This window comes from Bombyx mandarina, chromosome 01 (assembly GCF_030267445.1).
Source record: "Bombyx mandarina strain Sakado chromosome 01, ASM3026744v2".
In the NCBI taxonomy this organism is placed as follows: Eukaryota; Metazoa; Arthropoda; class Insecta; order Lepidoptera; family Bombycidae; genus Bombyx; species Bombyx mandarina.
In genome coordinates this window covers 18,537,436-18,555,854 of record NC_143208.1, presented here as the reverse complement: position 1 = coordinate 18,555,854, position 18,419 = coordinate 18,537,436, and the positions used below count along the sequence as shown (strand labels likewise).

Below are 18,419 nucleotides of genomic sequence, written 5' to 3'. Positions count from 1 at the left end.
ATTGAACGTTTCAACACGTTTATCCACCAATTTGTGTAACAATATAATTCCCGACAAATTGAATTAATGCCGCCAATTAATTTGAAATTCAAGCTTTATTTAAGCTCGTGGCACCGACGATCGAACTTGAAGCGTAAGCCCGCTGTAAAGCGAACGAGAAATTCGCCAACACTTTAATCGGAAACAATATTATAACGTATGAAGTAAAAAGTGTGTGTGTGTGTGTGTTTGTGTGTGTGCGCGCGTGCGTGTGTGTGTGTGTGCGTGTGTGTGTGTGTGTTTGTGTGTGTTTGTGTGTGTGTGTGTGTTTGTGTGTGTGTTTGTGTGTGCGTGTGCGAGTGTGTGTGTGTTTGTATGGATAATAAATAGAACGGGCCCATTTTGACTAGTATATAAATTTTAATAAAGGCCGATGTAAAAGTTTCGGAAACGTTCAATTTCAATTTGCGAAACACAAAAATTCAATTTGCAGTTCAAAGTTAGGATTCGATTGTGGTCAACTTGCGCCATCGAAAGTTGCTGGACCGACAGAAAAACCATTCCGTATTATTTATTGCCGAAAAACGATCGAATTTGAAATGTATTTACGCCGAGGAAATGATACCATCTACTATCACGCAATAAATATTTTCGAAATTTAAATCTATAAATTCGTCGTATATTTTTCTAGTTGTTGTAGTGGCCTTAATAACCTGGAAACTGCCAATTTATTATTATCAATCCGTACGATAGTGCTCACTCAAATTCTAACAACTTATTATCGAACGATTTCTCTTATTTTAATTGTTTAAGATTTGCTTTTTAATTTCCAGAATATTCGACCCTTCTATCTTTTTTGCTATTGCTTAGATGGGTGGATAACGTTAAAGACGTCTTTAATCTCTAATAGGCATCTATCTAATAGGAATCTAATAGCCCTACCACCAGTAATTATGCAAAATAACTTTTGCGTAATTCTCTTTGTCTCCGTCTCTTCACCTACAATCGCGTGAGTTCTGTAATAGCATATTAAGATAAGAACCTATAATCAGTATAAAAAATAAGTTCATTCTTCTCCACGCTAGGCCGTGGCAGGAACAAATTATCTGATGTCTAAGTTCTCTACTTCTAGCCTTTTTTCATTAAGAACTTATACCGTAAAAGGAATGATATCATGTACTCAAAAACAATAAAACAAAATTTATGAATTTATATAAACTAGTGGTTATCAATTTTACAATATTTTTTTGGGTGTACTTGTGCCTACAGCACATCAGTATTGTCTGTATCATTGTAAATAAAGGACGTGTCCACAGAACACTATCGCTTGTTTATTAAACAATACTCGCTCACACAATTTGAACGGCTACATAAACATAAAATAGATATATACAACACAGTGGTGACCCCGAACGAGAACATAGACGTCGCTCGATAGCAAGATACGTTTTTAAGAACCCATTTGTAATAAAATGACTTCAGTTGAAGCAGAAGTAGCCGTTGTTTCTGTAACTTCGAGGATTCCTGAGTTTTGGTGCGACCAACCACGCTTATGGTACGTGCAATGTGAAGCTATCCTAGCACCGCAGAAGTTAAGTGATGAGGCCCGATACAACCTAGTTGTTACTAAACTAGGCAAGGACGTCGTACAACAGGTCAGTGACATTCTATTAAAACCACCTGATGAGAAGAAATTTGATACGCTGAAAGAACGTTTGTTAAAAATCTATGAAGAATCGGAGATGAGACAATTTCAAAAATTGCTTAGCGAGATGGAGTTGGGGGATCAGAAGCCCTCTCAACTCTTACGCCGTATGAGGGATCTGGCTCGCGATAAAATGCCCGATGAGACCCTTAGAATTATGTGGCAAGGTCACCTACCCGCGGCAGTTCGAGGAGTGCTAGCAGTCTGCGAAGCAAAAGACTTAGAGCACCTGTCGGCAATTGCAGATAAAGTCATCGAGACGACGCAGCCCTTGCAAGTGTCTGAAGTACAGAGCACTCCTGGCAGTAGTTCCAGTACTGACCATAGCTTTATACTGGCGGAGATAGCCAAATTAAGCTTAAAAATAAGAGAGATGGAGCAAAGTCGCAATTTTCACCGTTTTCGACCGCGATCACGGTCATCATCACGTCGGGGTCACCACTGTGTTGTATATATCTATTTTATGTTTATGTAGCCGTTCAAATGGTGTGAGCGAGTATTGTTTAATAAACAAGCGATAGTGTTCTGTGGACACGTCCTTTATTTACAATGATACAGACAATACTGATGTGCTGTAGGCACAGTACATCGTGACGATGATAGATAGAAGCACAGGTTGGCCTGAAGCCTATCCTGCTAAGGATATAACCGCCGAGACGATTGCGGATATCACGTACACTGGTTGGATTGCGCGGTTTGGAACACCTTTGTATCTAACAACCGATCAAGGCTCTAACTTCTTATCTAGTTTGTTTTCGCAATTAGCCAAAAGAATGGGCATCACGAAATTTAGAACCACCGCATACCACCCACAATCCAATGGAATTGTAGAAAGGTGGCACCGATCTCTCAAGACCGCACTTATGTGTCGAGGAAACACAGAGCATTGGGTATCAGAATTACCATCTGTTCTGCTGGGTTTACGAGCAAGTCTGAGAGATGATACGCAAATCAGTGCAGCGGAGATGGTATATGGGGAACCAATACGGTTACCTGGGGATTTCTTCGAGCCTATGCAGCAAGTATCCTCTGAAAACATCGCATTTTTACAAGAATTGCGCAGGAAGATTGCAAACTTAGCTGCAATACCGAAAAAAGAGACACACCAAGGAAAGATATTTGTTCACCCCGATCTTAAAAGCTGTACCCATGTATTTGTGCGTGTCGACAGGGTTACAAAGCCCTTAACGCAGCCTTATACAGGTCCGTTTAAGGTGATTAGCAAAACAGAAAAATATTATAAAATAATGCAGCAAGATACGGAGAAAATCATTAGTATAGATCGATTGAAGCCAGCATTTGCACTTAACAACAGTATAGAATTTCCGACGGCGACCGCACCAAATACGGCAACTGTAAACAATCAACCAAAAGTGTCTCGATACGGACAAACTATCAAACCCGTTGTTCGTTTCACACCGTGAGCACATTATAATTGTTATTTTATCAACGTTATCCGTAAAGCTTTTACGATTGAGATGGGCAAGCAGCAAAGCAAGACTCAGGATGAACGAATTATCATCGCACAGAATGGTGCCGGCAATAATGCCGCAACGTTTGACGATGAAAAGGAGACGACATACCGCAGATATGAATCTTATCTGCTGTTCATTATCACCTGCATCTTAGCCGCAATACTATATTTACTGTGGAAGCGCTGCAAGATGAACTACGGGCGCTACATGAGGCGCGAGTTGCAAGAGTTTCCGATGGTGGGGACAAGAGGAGGTGATCCGAGCTCCGACAGCGGACCGCCACCAATGCCGCGAGTTATCATATAGTGCTATGTAATAAGGACAAGAACTTAGTGAAAAAGTGCGTGTAGCAATATATTATTCTGTTTAGTGTTAAAGGAAACTATTAGTTATAACAATAAAATACTTAATCATTTTTCTATGTTTAGAATAATATTGTACGAGTATACTTATTAAGGGGGATGTACTGTGCCTACAGCACATCAGTATTGTCTGTATCATTGTAAATAAAGGACGTGTCCACAGAACACTATCGCTTGTTTATTAAACAATACTCGCTCACACCATTTGAACGGCTACATAAACATAAAATAAATATATACAACACATACTTAATCATTATGTTTTTTTATACGTTTTTTATAGCCGCTGCCTACCGTTTAATACTCTCCACAAGCCTCGTTTGAAGAAGGACATGTCATAGCGCTCGGGAAACACCGTGGAGGGGGGAGCTCATTCCATAGCCGGATGGTACGTGGCAAAAAATACCTCTGGAAACGCACTGTGGATGACCACAGTGGCTCCAGGTAGTATGGATGAACTCTACTCCGGTGGCGGGCGGTGCGATGGTAAAAAACGAGATGCCGGTATCATCTCGAACAATTCCTCAGAGCAACATACATTAAACGAAAAAGCAGGAGAATCAGTTCAAAAGCACAGCTTGACTTTCAAGAAGTCTCGAGTGTAGTGAAAGTTCACATGCGAGCTTCGAAACGTAAATGTAGGTTTTACATTCACCGTGTGAATTTTACTTGCACCAATACTTTCTAACGAGACTTTACTTTTGTTATTCTACTCATTCAAATAAGCATATGCATAAGATTATGACGTGTTACGAAGGAACAGACAAAAATAATAATAATAAGATACGTACGTATATATACGTATTAAAATGAATATACTTTGGATTTATGCAATTAACTTTTACTGGTGGTAAGACCTGTTGTGAGTCCGCGCGGCTAGGTACCACCGCCCTGCCTATTTGTGCCGTGAAGCAGTAATGCGTTTCGGTTTGAAGGGCGGGGCAGCCGTTGTAACTATACTTGAGACCTTAGAACTTATATCTCAAGGTGGGTGGCGCATTTACGTTGTAGATATCTATGGGCTCCAATAACCACATAACACCAGGGGGGCTGTGAGCTCCAATAACCTAAGCAATAAAAATAAAAACTATAGCAGCAATAGAAGTGTTTCGGTCCGTGTAAATAAATGTTTGAGACATGTGTAATAAATAGTTATATAATACCAACCAACCATATATAATACCAACGGCCGTCTGGTGTAGTGGTAAGTGATATGGTCACTACACAAGGGGGTCGCGGGTTCGAATCCCGCCAAGGGGAGATATTTGTATGATAAATATAAATGTCTTTTCCAGGGTTATGGATGTATATTAAATATATGTATGTGTAAAATAAAAATCTTACATTTATTTCCGTTATCTGGTACCTGTAACACAAGTTCTTTACGAACTTATCACGGGACCAGTTAACGTGGCGTGATTGTTAGTAAATATTTATTTATTATTTATAGTTCGATAGGCAGGTACTTTGTGGAATTCGTGAGCTCCGCTATCGCTTATCATCACCTATTATTATTAACCTATAAGTACTGCCTCAAAACAAACTATAAACGCTCCTTAATAAGTCGGGACTAAGACGGATCGACGAATAACGACGTAAGTGAATTCACGACTTGCCTCATTTAGTGAGATCTCAATATCGCACGGCACTAGAGACCACGCAGCGCCACACTAAGCGTGACCAGCTTCTTATGTAACAAACTCAATCAAGCACACGATCTCCTGAGCGCTCATGAGGAAAAATTCATATTATTATGACAAAGATTAGACCTACGATGCACTAGTACTTAAAACTGAAACACTATTATTGTTAATTCTGTAAATTGAAAGACAGCGCACTGAATTTTTTTTTGTTTACAGTTGTGTCAACACAAATTTTATTATAAATTTATTGTATTTTTCATCACTTCTTTTCACATCGATGCTTTGTTTTTTTGTTTTTTTCATTCACTCCGATTTTACTACAGATTCAAAGAAATAATAGGCCAAAATTTAATATGCAATGCAGTCTAATATTAAAGAAATAAATAAACTCTATAATTAAACTCCTTTTCGGATTGTAGGTCGGTATACGAATCACTTGTGTTATTACAAGTATGGCTTACCCTATTTCGTTCCTTAACCTTTATCTCTCGAGCCAGATACGGTCCGCAGTAAGGTATTGTAACGATAACATTTTAGCTACATGGCGCGGGATAATGGATTAAATTTTTCGAGCAGCTGTTTGATATTATGTCTAAAGTTACTTAAATCGAATAATCAGTAAAGAGTGAAAAATGAGATTTATCTGCAACCAAAGCTGGGACAAGTTTTATGAAATTAATCTATAAAATTACTAAAAATAAGTTTTTAAGTTTTACGCCGAAATTTTATTATTATGAATATTTTATTTAGGTATATTTGGCATCTCGTTTAATTTATCAATTAAACTTTAAAAAGGGTCTTTAGGTGCATTTTGTGAATGCTTGCTCTGTTTTGCGTATCGTATAAATAACAAATCATGGGATTTTTTGAGACTTTGCAACTTTTAAATCTTATAGAAATGAAATTCGAAAAAACCGTTTTTATAGAGCTTCCATCTTAAGCACAAAGTACACAGCTTAGATGTTAAGTGGACATATTATTGTATTGTAGCCGACTTTTGTGTCAATAAACAATTGTTGAATCTACCAAAAATATTTATTAGCCTCACCACTACACGATGTACTGGGATGAAATACGTAAATTCGATTTTAATTTAATCATCTGACAGACCGGCTTGCAATGCGTGAAAACGGTTTTGAAGCGAAATGCGGTTGGATTGTGCGAATTCAAAATCTGAACGGTCAGCCGTTTCTATTTTCCGGCCGTTTTCGGTTACTGCGCTTGTCGTGTTACCGCAATCGTGTTACCCGTCGACGTCTGAACCTTTGTGGAATTGTGGCGAATTTGAAATTCGAATCCGAACTTTGAGATAATCCTATTTATAAGATATATAAGCAGTTCGTGCCGCGTTCCAGAGTTCACATGTGCTTGTATAATTAGGCATTGTTTTTAAGGTAATGAACTGATTTCATATTTGATCCTAACATTCGTAGTTATGTCAGCTGCTTTCTTTCGTGTTCTCGTAGTCGAAGTTATTTGAATGTAAGATTCTAGTTAATGTCAATTTTACTTAAATCATTCTGCTGTTCTGCTCAAAAATTTATTAAAATATATATATTAATCACGTGAAGCAAAAACTTTGTACCCTTTTTTACGAAAATTGCGCGGACGGAGAAGTATGCCCATACTTATAGAGAATATGGATGAGAAGCGCTGAATGTAATTTTTTTTTTAATATCAGCTTTAAAAATACATTAGATCAATAAAAAAAAATAACATATGGTAGTGACCATGTAAATGACACACACACACACACGCATATATACTCTTTTGTTTATTGTTAAACTGTTATTATTGCTTGAAGTCTGTGGTCAAATTGAGAATAGATGAATTCAACTTATTATGTGCAATTAAACCTTAAGGAAGAATTCTCAAAATTTGTAGACCTCTCAATTATGTGGGTCATTGGCATTTAACATACCACGGCCCCCACATTTTCGAGGAATATACAAACTCATTATAGATGAACGTGAATGATACATTCTGTATGCCATTAACGATCGTTCGATTTTCTGGTACATCTAGTATTGATTATATACACCGTAGTATGTCAAAGAATATGTTATCATGGGCGAGGCCCAACGATTAAATTCTGGAATCTTGTTTTCTCCTGTTAAATAGCTTTTAAAACCTCTATAAGGCGACCGAAGAACCGATATCTCAACGATTACTTCATATCCACGTCTACAATATTCAAAGCAGCCAACCTACCAAAGTATTTGCTGGTCTCCGATTCAGTAAGAGATTTTAGGACCACACTATGGTTAAGTTGTCAGAAATTTGAGTTTAAAACTTCACCTTTCTCTGCATCTATAAACACACATTCGTTAAAAATATTTCTATCGTGTTTCATTCATGAATGTGTGACAGCGCAAATTATGCAGACACGAATCTTATAGATTACTCATTGTCTCAAAAAAGGTTATAGAAAGAAAGATAGACATGAGAAGAGAGAGAGAAAGTTATTTGAGAGCAGCATAACGTCGAACTTCGAACCAAGCCTAAGCAACTTCGACAAACAAAAGACGATTTTATTCCTTAACGTTCACATAAACCTCTTTTCCATATCTAAAGAAGTCGCTTTGTAGTAGTCACTCGTTCACTCTCACAAAGACTTCTAAGTTTCATTCGGCATACGAATTCAAGGAACTTGCTGAATGCTGGACGTAAGCCTTCTGCCGGAACTAATCCGGTCGCACTGCGCCGTTCTGTGTCCTGCCAACATTTTTATCCCGACGGTAACCGTTGCACCGTAGTCACGTACAATTTAGTATTAAGCGAACCCCCGAGCACGCGCTCGGATAATAGTAAATCCGGGGCTTTAAACGAGCGGAGCGGATTATTACTGTGCTCCTTCTTTCGTGTCAGTATTTTTGATGTATCTTCAGCTATCACGGGAGCTTATAGTACACTGTTCCACTGCTACGACTGGTAATCACAAGCGACAGTGATCACTGATGATTATGTTCATATGCTCGTGCTTCAATAAGTGAAATTAAATTCTCCATTATATTTCTTAAAAGCCGCCTCTTCAAACCAGAACTAATGAATGATTTGCGACAGAATTATCACTGAAATTACTCTAAGTTGATCTTTTAGTAGAAAATATTGTTATTTCATCGCGACAGTCGTTCGTGATCACTTGGTAAGTACATATGTACATATATTAGCCTAGAAGCAGTACCTGCAGTAGTGGTACCTGCTGCCAAGCTCGATACCGGGCGTCTTTACCTATTTAGATTATAATAAATTTAAAACAATCTTTACGGACGTCCGTAAAAACTGTAAAGTATCCGAAACGTCGGAAGCAATATAATGACATTAAAAAACGCGTGACAAACCTGTAAAAGTAGTTTTAATTATGTCTACAACTCACGAAAACCGAAGAAATTAATTATTTTTTTTTTAAGCATAATAATAATATGCAGTTTTGACTTATAATTAATTATAATAGTGAATTAGTTTCTTCTATACTTTTAATAATTGTGTGGAAGGCAAAGATTACTAAAATAAAAAAAATAAAAATGCGTTTCCGCAATTTATGTTTTTGTATCAAACATTGTGAAACGCTTGCAATAGAACTTCAACTTTATTTAAACATTGTCTGCATTGCTGTGGCTACTTTAACCTGAGTATGTTTCAGTTTAAATATTGTTCAAAGTCAAACCTGGGTGGCTTTCCTAAAAATCTTTCGCTCTGTGATACACTGGTGGATAACATAAATTCTTGAGGCCAAGGATATATATAGTTGTGTACATTATATGCATTTAATAGGTATAACATAACATTTTAAGAACAATTCAAGTGAAATAAATTTTGTATTTACCTACAAAATTGCCGTTTACTGTACAAAAAGCAAAAGACACTTTTTTATAAATTTTTTTTTTTTTATCTTGCTATTTATGCTCAAGTTGCTGTCTTCCCATCATTATATCCGTTTATTCAGTTCACATCCGTAGTAAGGCTGGTGCCATTTAGTAAGGAGCTGTGATGAATTATATCGGCACCAGAACACTAAACAGTGACCGTGACTTTTTTAGGATTTAAGATTTTTTAAGGTTAGGGTTTTCGGGCATTGCCTAGATATTGAACCAACCAAAAATATTTCATAGCACTTGATAATGTGGTTTAAAACCCTTTCTATTCTGTGTTTATTAAAAAACGCAAAGCACACCTTAACGTTTTCGTCGAGCTGGCGATCGTTCAGTTCGTGCGGCACCCACTTATCAAGTTTTATTACCTTGCCAATTTGACGAAAATGAACCAATATTGTGTTGATGCCAACGTCGAAAACTGCCGCTAGCTCAGCAGTGTATTGGGTATCGTTAGCTTCAAATATCCTTCTTATTTCGCTGCCGTTAACTTTAGTTTTCGGGCGACCACGTTAGTGACAACAAAACACAAATCAATAAACAATTGACTGAATTTGAAAAATTCCATATTTAAAAAAAAATCCTTTGTTTTCACAATTCATTCATTCATTACGTCTCAAATGGTTTCCAGTATTGTAATACGGCAACTTCATAGGTACAGACCTATTATTTTGCCATTTAATACTGGTGTAATAAATTAATAAATACCTTCTTTAAATAATTTGTAGGCATTATTAGTTAAACATATATAATAAAAAAAAATCATTTTTTAGAACTTAAATAGAGATAAGGCTTGTTGTTTATTTTTCATTTCACTGTCATATCGTTGGAATTGATATTCGAATATTGCAATAAAATCAAATCGACAACGCCAGAATCGATTATAATAAACGGAAGCTTGAAAGATATGTTCTGAGGAATTTATTTTCCTCAGTCAACATGCAATGTTCGTCGGAATCCCAGATTTATTTAGGGAAATGAGCTTCTACTGAGGGAGGTTGGAGGGAGCTTCCGAGGGAGAGGTGGTAATTGGAACGTCGCGGCTTCTAGTTTACTCAATGTTTGAGCGCTCTCAAGTATTGGTTAGCTTAACACTTTGTCCTCTGAAATTTAGTTGACAGCTTAAATTATTATTTGGTTAATAGTGATGTAGGTTAATGAGGCTTCCTCGGTTTTTCTTACGTGTTACGCAAAAGTGTTTGGTTAAAAAAGGTTTGGTGTGCAGACGAACTTGGTCAGAGCTTACCTTGTGTTAGCGATTACTCTAGAGTGTAGACATCAGGACCTGGCACGAGAATTTTATAACAAGTTGGAATATTTGCAATTGCATTACGAGTAATATAATGTAACTCTTTATGATAACAGAATAGGCTGTTAAGTGTCACACAAATTATCGTATTGTTGAAATTATGAAGACACAAGCAGTGAATGTGATTTCGTGTATGTAGTTTGATACATTCTATAATTTTGATATATTTTAATCGAAGTTTTACGGTGTACCGTTGAATGGACAAAGTAGGGTACGACGTGTCTCATTAATCCATGTTTAATACTGGATTACATACATGAACATCTTTAGATATAAGCATTGGTATATTTTACTTCTTTAAAATAAACAAGATTTTTCAAAACTTAAAGTATTTGTGAGATTTATTTTTAACCGACTTTTTAATTTAAAAAAATAGGTGTTTCTCAATAGCAATATGAACTCCGTACGTCACTTCTGTTGTTCCAATAGACTGTGATCAAGAATCGATCGTGCCGGAGCCTTGGCTGTATTAAAGCCCGCCGAATCGCAAGCCATATCCGATCGGCGGAGACCCGACCTGCATAAGGCAGTGCAGGGTCGTACTCAGAAAAATATTCATACGACATAACTTAGGTAGCATCTGCATATTACGTGACTTGCTGTGTAATTCTGGTAAATCCGCTCGCGCGCTCATCGTCCCAGCACTAGCTTATTTATACCCCCGTATTCGTTAAGAAAGATTGTGCTGCTCTGGCAATATCGGATGCTAGCATATAAAAAGTCAGGTGTGACAGAAAACTTTAAATTTTAAAATTATAATTTGCGTAATTACAGGTGGTAGGACTTCTTGTGAATCCGCACGGGTAGTTACCATCACCCTAGATGTCTATGGGCTCCAGTAACCACTTAACACTAGGTGGGCTGTGAGCTCGTCCAACCACACACAATAAAAAAAACTCGATCGATAATCTCAAATCAAAATACTCACAATCCGTATACGATATTATATAATAATATATTTTAATCCTTGAATGATATAATTCAATAATAATTATGCCCTAAATGAAATTTACTTATGATAAATTTCAGGGTTAAGGTTAGCTCTTTCTACCGTATAAGCCTTTCAATGGTTCTCGATTTCCTTAAAATAATAATGTAGTGCCTTGTGTAGATAAATTTTGGAAGTCGATTTTAACCTGGTATAACGCTGAGGCACTGCCTAATTAGTTTCATGATTATCCTTATAAGTCCTTTGAATGTCTGCTGGTAAATTCGATGATCGATTTTTATCCATGAGCTTTTTGTTGTAACGTCGGAGAACTCTTTGTACTATTGACAGCGACACACCGATAGTCCTGGCTATATGGCGCTGACTCCGGCCGATTTCCAGCATTTCCAGGATTCTGGTGCATTCTTCAGTTGTAAGCGACATGATTACAGGTTGAATAATAAATATTGAACACTATCAATATGGTTTATATACCCACTTAAATAACAGATTAGAACCAAAAGCAAAATCAAATGCAGTAATTTCAAAGTTCCATCATCGAAACTCTCCCTTTTTGAAAATTTGTTTTTTTATGTCATAATCTTGCAGTAACTAAGAAGTTTTAATACCTTAATTTAAGGAGTATTTCATTGTCTGCTAAACACAATTTATTTCATTAACCTAGCACTCTTAGCTTCGGAGATTTATAGGTTTTTTTAAGTGACCCGGATTCATTGCTCTCGAGTGTATGTACAGTGTAATACAAGAAAATATTCGTATTTTAATTAAATCTATTATTACTAGTTATCACTATTACTAATAAGTGAAAGTGTTTTCTTGTAAGAGTATGTTAATGTAAATGGCACACATATTATACTATACATATTATACTTGAGTGGAAAATGCTTATTTATTTTTTGGAGGTAAATAAGTAAAAACAACAGTAGAAACAACTCCATTCACACATGTACACATTCATTGCGGGATAAAAAGTTTTTTAACCGACTTTAAAAAGGAGGATGTTCTCAATTTGACTGTTTTTTTATGTTTGTTACCTCATAACTTTTGACTTGGTGCATCGATTTTGATGATTCTTTTTTTTTATTAGAAAGCTTAAACTTTTCATAAACCACAAATCATATTACCTCTAGCGTTGTTTCGATATAAAAAGCAAAGAAAAACTCTTGTCATAGATTCGGTAGTAAAATATGAATTTATTTATCTGTCTGTAGTCTTGTGAGGGGCGTAACAATTTTTTTTAACACGTTGACTGCAAAGTAGGTTACCGATGACCTACGCGGCGCACTGAAGTCATTATGCCGATTTCTGTTACTAAGTGCCTGGATTGCCTAACTTTGCCGTCTTTTGTTCGTTAATGTATGTTTTGGTCTTTTAGGTCTCTTAGAAATAGATTCATTCTCAGTATCTTCGGATTCGTCTTTCCCAGAGTCTACTAGATATTCTTGCGCCTTAGTAACAGAAATAGACATAATTACTTTAGTGCGCGACGTAGGGCACTAGTGACCTAAATGGCAGTCAATGGGTTAAAGAAAATAATAATAATGTCGTGACTGTTTTATGGAACGAAGTTCCATAAGGGACGATGCGGAGGGGTACCCTAACCGGAAAAAACGTCCGTAACGTAAGAGTTTTATTAGTAATGCACACAGTGTACGATTTAACTTTGTAATAACGTACAAAAAATATAATATCATATTTTTATTTTTTATAAATCATTGTGAATAAAATAAAGTTGATAACTATGTAAAGTAGTTTTTTTTGTTTTATCAATAAAAAAATCATAATAAAAAATGTATACCCGAATGATTGTTTTCTTTATACCTCGAATAGAACTTAAAATTAATATTTTTATAATAAGGAACTTCGTTCCTATCCGGTGTCCCACGACACGACACATCTTTTTTTTTTTGCAATGCAATAACGTGTAAAGTTTTCAGGGACCCGTTCCAGTTAACGGCACATCTAAGTCTCGGATAGGTGATCGACGGCTCTGACGTCACTTGTCTCATTTATTTGGGATGTTAGCGAAGTTTGCGGTTCAAATGCCTTTTCAGATTCGCTAAGATGGGTGAGCGAATTCAAGCGCTCAGCCAGGAGGGTCGTCCTTGAAAAGAAAATTACATTATAATTCTACTTTTTTTTATTGCTTAGATGGGTGGGCGAGCTCACAGCCCACCTGGTGTTAAGTGGTTACTGGAGCCCATGGACATCTACAACGTAAATGCGCCTCCCACCTTGAGATCTAAGTTCTAAGATCTTAGTATAGTTACAACGGTTGCCCCACCCTTCAAACCGAAACGCATTACTGCTTCACAGCAGAAATAGGCAGGGTGATTACCTACCCGTGCGGACTCACAAGAGGTCCTACTACCGGTAATAATAATTTATATGTATATGTAAAAAAATTGTATGTATATTTGTAACAGATGAAACTAGATTGATTTTCGGCGTGAAGAGACCGAAATTCTACATTACAACGTTCCACTGGTAGGCAATGAAAAAGAAAAACTTCAATTAGAACGTATCTATAGAGTAGCTGCTTAGTGGTAGCTTTAATTATTTTTGAGGTCGACCTGTTGATTGTCGAAGCAAATGTATCTATTTATTTCTAACTAGCGACCCGCCCTCGCTTCGCTTCAACGCGGAAACATTAAATTATATTATTAATAGCTGAGTCTCGCGATGTTACCCGCGGTTATTGCCGTACTGCGAGCAACGCCGCGGCGCGAAGCTAGTCTAAAAAAAGTTACTCCTTTTATCATCAGCTACCTATCAGTGAGTCTCGTCAAAATCGGTCCAGCCGTTTCATAGATTAGCCGGAACAAACAGACAGACAAACAAAAATTGTAAAAGCTGTTATTTTGGTGTATGTACCGTATATATATTCATATGCATATACATAGTAAAAAGCGGTTATTTCAATATTACAAACAGACACTCCAATTTTATGTATATTTATAGATTAATACGTGATTGTACAACATACATTCTATAAAATAATTCACAAAATTCGAGATAGTATTTTAATCATGTTAAGGTCTCGTGGAATACAAATAAATATAGAGTTTAAAGTTGAAATACACGCTGAAACTTTATAACTCTTGATACCCTATTACACGTTATTTGTGGAAAAAGTTTCCCGTGAAGTGAGTTGGTCACGTCGCGAAAAGCTTCCTCGAGACTTTTTGAGGAAACAGCAAATAACAACAGGAAAAGCTTTATTAAGATGAAAATACATATTATTATAATTAATGTGTTGGAAGAAAGTCTTTTGTTGTTAATACAATCAGATTTTTTTATGATCTGATTTTGCACCTTTTTATTTATTAAGGATCTTGAGTTAATAAAAATTGCATTCATGTTTACACTAACAAATTTACGATCATTTTCACACATTAAATACAGAACAAAATATACATGGCAAATCGACGGTCGAATTACAGAATTTTTTAAATTAAACTATGTTGATAGTTATTTTAATTATAGAAAAGAATTGTACACAGTTGAATAATGTCACGGTCAATCAGGTGTCAAGCGATTACCAGGGGTCAAATATTAAATATCGGAGGTAGATGAATACGAACTAAATACTACCCCCACCTTGAGATTTGAGGTGAAAGTCTCAATTGTACCTTATTATGTTCCACTCAAGCTTCAAAACGGAACACATGCTGCCTTCGCATCCGGATTCACAATATTATCTATATTGCCGCCAGCTATTGCACGATTTCATAAATTTGTCGTCTCCAATTTCTATTACACGGTGGTGTTCCTTCATTATGAAATTCGGTCCTTATCAATCCGAACCAATCCTTAGTCTTTTTTTGTTTTTAGTAGTTAGTATAGTCCGATGTGATTCCTTCACACGTACCACTCCCTGACTTCGCATTCGTATTCTAAGTAAGTGGCCCTAAAATTATCTACTTTTTTTATTGCTTAGATGGGTGGACATGCTCACATCCCACCTGATGCTAAGTGGTTACTGGAGCCCATAGACATCTGCAACGTAAATGCGCCACCCACCTATCTATTCCAGTTCGTGTTCAAGTATTGGAATTGATAATTAGAGAACGAAATAGTATATAATTCGTTGCGAGCACGAAAACCAATCGGAAAATGTATGTTTTGTTAATTGTTTTATGGTAGATATTTATAAGGTTACATCGGAGGATTTTCGAAGGAAGCTGAAGCCCAACAGCGACTATTTTTATTGTGAATTCTCACTTTGATGGAAGCCAGATCGGCTTATTATAAACTTTCAGTTAGTTTTCAATAACTTTCAATTGTTGTATGAAATTCTGAATGTTTTGTCAAAGGTTAATAATAATACGTTTTGATATTTCGATAGTTCCAAGGTTTACTTTGTACATCACAACCTCTGTAGCTTCAATTGAGCTAAAATGAAAAGATTTTATATTTGCTTTAAAAATATAGTCTTAAAATTAGTCAAAGAGAAAAAATAAAATAAAAAATTGCTTACATTATTTTCACAACAAATACGAGTATTAGAATGGAAAATAATTTAATACATATTTTAATTATTAAGTACTGAGCTCTGATTATTTTAGTGCATATACTTGTGAACGAGCTTACCGGTCATCTGGTCTTAAGACTTACCGAGAATTGAAGCATTAGGTCTAACCACCCTTAGGTCTCACCCTTCAAATTCAAGCAACAACGCATTACTGCTGCACGGCAGAAATAGGTGGACTGGTAATACGCACCCGTCACAAAACGAATTATTACCAACCTTACTACATTACCAAAATATTACTGGATTTATAACTAAAAATGTATTTAAAAAACTCAGATTGATTCTTGAATCAATCTTTCAACGTACGGCCCTAGAGTGTTTGTTGGTTTTATCTTCTTTGAATCGTCATATTTAAGAATTGACAGTGTTATCTATATTTATACTCTATACTAATATATAAATCTACAGTGGTTTTTACGGATGTTCCGTCATAACTACTGAACCATGCATCCGATTGATTTGAAACTTGGTATCCATGTAGAAAATACATGTACTTAATGGATAGGCTAATATTTATATGAGTGTTGGACTCCCTAATAATAATGACAATAAATAATAATGTCGATTTTAAATGCCCAGCGAAGCGGGCGAGTACGGCTAGGGGTTCTATATAATTGTAATATGCACATGATACATTATCTTATATCATTAATATTTGCCACCAAATTCAAGAAAATGCAGTATAATGCTTGTACCTTGTATTTTTTAACATTTACTGTGTACGCTTCGATAAGGTCATAATATGCTATGTCACATATTATGGTATGCAGTATTGTCTTGTGAGTCCGTACGGGTAGCCACCACCGTGAAGCAGCAATGCGTTTCAGTTTGAAAGATGAAGCAGCCGTTGTACTGTAAAAATCTTAGAACTAATGTCTCAATTGTTGATGTCTATGGGCTCCGGTTACCACTTATTAGCAGAGGGACCGTGAGCGCGTCCACCTATCTAAGCAATAAAAAAATATCACTTTATTTCGGGCTTTTGTTGAACAATATATTCAATTATTTAGTTAATAGGGCTTGTGTTGCGTTACTAGAAACACGATGCCTTAGAAAAAAAAAACCTTTATTTCTGGGTACGTTTCTGAACTGGATTGATTAAAGCAATGAATCAGCAGTTGTCTATATTTAGTGGGCGATCGTTCTGAATGGCGACTAGGACGTAAAAGTCTGAACTACATATTTTTAGCATTTCATTTTTTGGATTATATTGAATCCCTTGTGCGGTTTTGGTTTCAAAGCTTAGAACACTATATTTAAAAAATATATATTTATGGATTTGTGGGATGGTAGTGTGACGGCATTCCGGGTGCACTTGAGCGATCATGTCTTCGAATTGAAATCGTAATATCATCTATAAAAATAGCATATTAACATTTATTAGGAATTATAAATAATCTGCAATGATTAAAAAATAAAAAGTAATTTTAAGATCATATTATTAGGTTTTAAAAAAAAAAAAAAATTGCTTAGATGGGTAGACGAGCTCACAGCCCAACTGGTGTTAAGTGGTTACTGGAGCCCATAGACATCTACAACGTAAATGCGCCACCCACCTTGAGATACAAGTTCTAAGGTCTCAGTATAGTTACAACGGCTACCTCATCCTTCAAACCGAAACGCATTACTACTTCACGGTAGAAATCGGCAGGTTAGTGGTACCTACCCGTGCTGACTCACAAGACGTCCTACCACCAGTAATTACGCAAATTATAATTCCACTTGTACTTGGATAAGACTAAGCTAAGTCTTCTTCTTCTTAGCGTTTTCCATATCCGCCTTTACCACATCCAACCAGTCCATTTCAAGTCTGTTTGTATTTTTTTCAATTTGTTCATACGAAATAGTTTTTGAAACGGCTAAATTACTAGATAGATACACCCGCAAATAAAGATCTCTCAAATGTTTATTTATGCCGACACATGTGAACATTACTATGGCTTAGGCGTTGAGCAATTGCTTTTTTATTAAAAAAACTTCAGAGGTGTCAAGGGACACCCGGATGGAACGAAGTTCCTTTCGATTAATTAGTGAAGGAATTGTAATTTTTTTTTAAAGTTATAATAATAAATTACGGCATTATGAAGAAGAAAAAAACAATACTATGAACTAAATTACTATTGTTGAAACGCTATCTCGAGAAACTGTACTCATTACGCGGACCAATCGGATACGAGCAATGTCACGCGATAAGCGCCTACACGTTGATTGGTCAGAATGACGGATCTAAAAAGTGTCGTGACAACTTTTCGTAAGAATTTTTTCCGTCTAGCCCCCTTTCACAACGCGCGATAAGGAACTTCGTTCCAAAAAAAAAACGCGGTTTCATAACGCGGTCTGCAACTACATATATTTTTATTTTATTTTTTTCGTTTATTTTAACGTCAAGTTACGCGACTGTAGGACAGCTATCGATTCGTGTCGCTAAGTCCAACACAAAGCTATCGATCGACACACACATGTAACATATTTAATACAACTGTTGCGTGTTACAGCCTGATAAATATGTACAGGAATGGTGACCGTATCGTCACGACTCGTTTCTTGGGGTATGCAGGGACTAAAGTATTTGTTAGTATAAGTACGTGGTG

At 36.3% G+C, this 18,419-nt stretch overlaps 2 protein-coding genes across 8 annotated transcripts in view; one reads left to right on the top strand and one right to left on the bottom strand.

The window, feature by feature from the left end:
* The window catches only part of shaker (potassium voltage-gated channel protein Shaker), a 431,166-nt gene that overhangs the window by 244,416 nt on the left and 168,331 nt on the right, over positions 1–18,419 (bottom strand). The window lies entirely within an intron of this gene.
* On the top strand, positions 1,241–2,236 carry LOC149503634 (uncharacterized). Its single transcript, XM_089738860.1, has one exon. The coding sequence runs from the start codon at positions 1,452–1,454 to the stop codon at positions 2,157–2,159; it is 708 nt and encodes a 235-aa protein (XP_089594986.1). The 5' UTR covers positions 1,241–1,451; the 3' UTR covers positions 2,160–2,236.

Bases quoted from the DNA above. Each gene is read 5' to 3' on its own strand.
- LOC149503634 (XM_089738860.1), top strand. From the start codon at position 1,452: ATGACTTCAGTTGAAGCAGAAGTAGCCGTTGTTTCTGTAACTTCGAGG.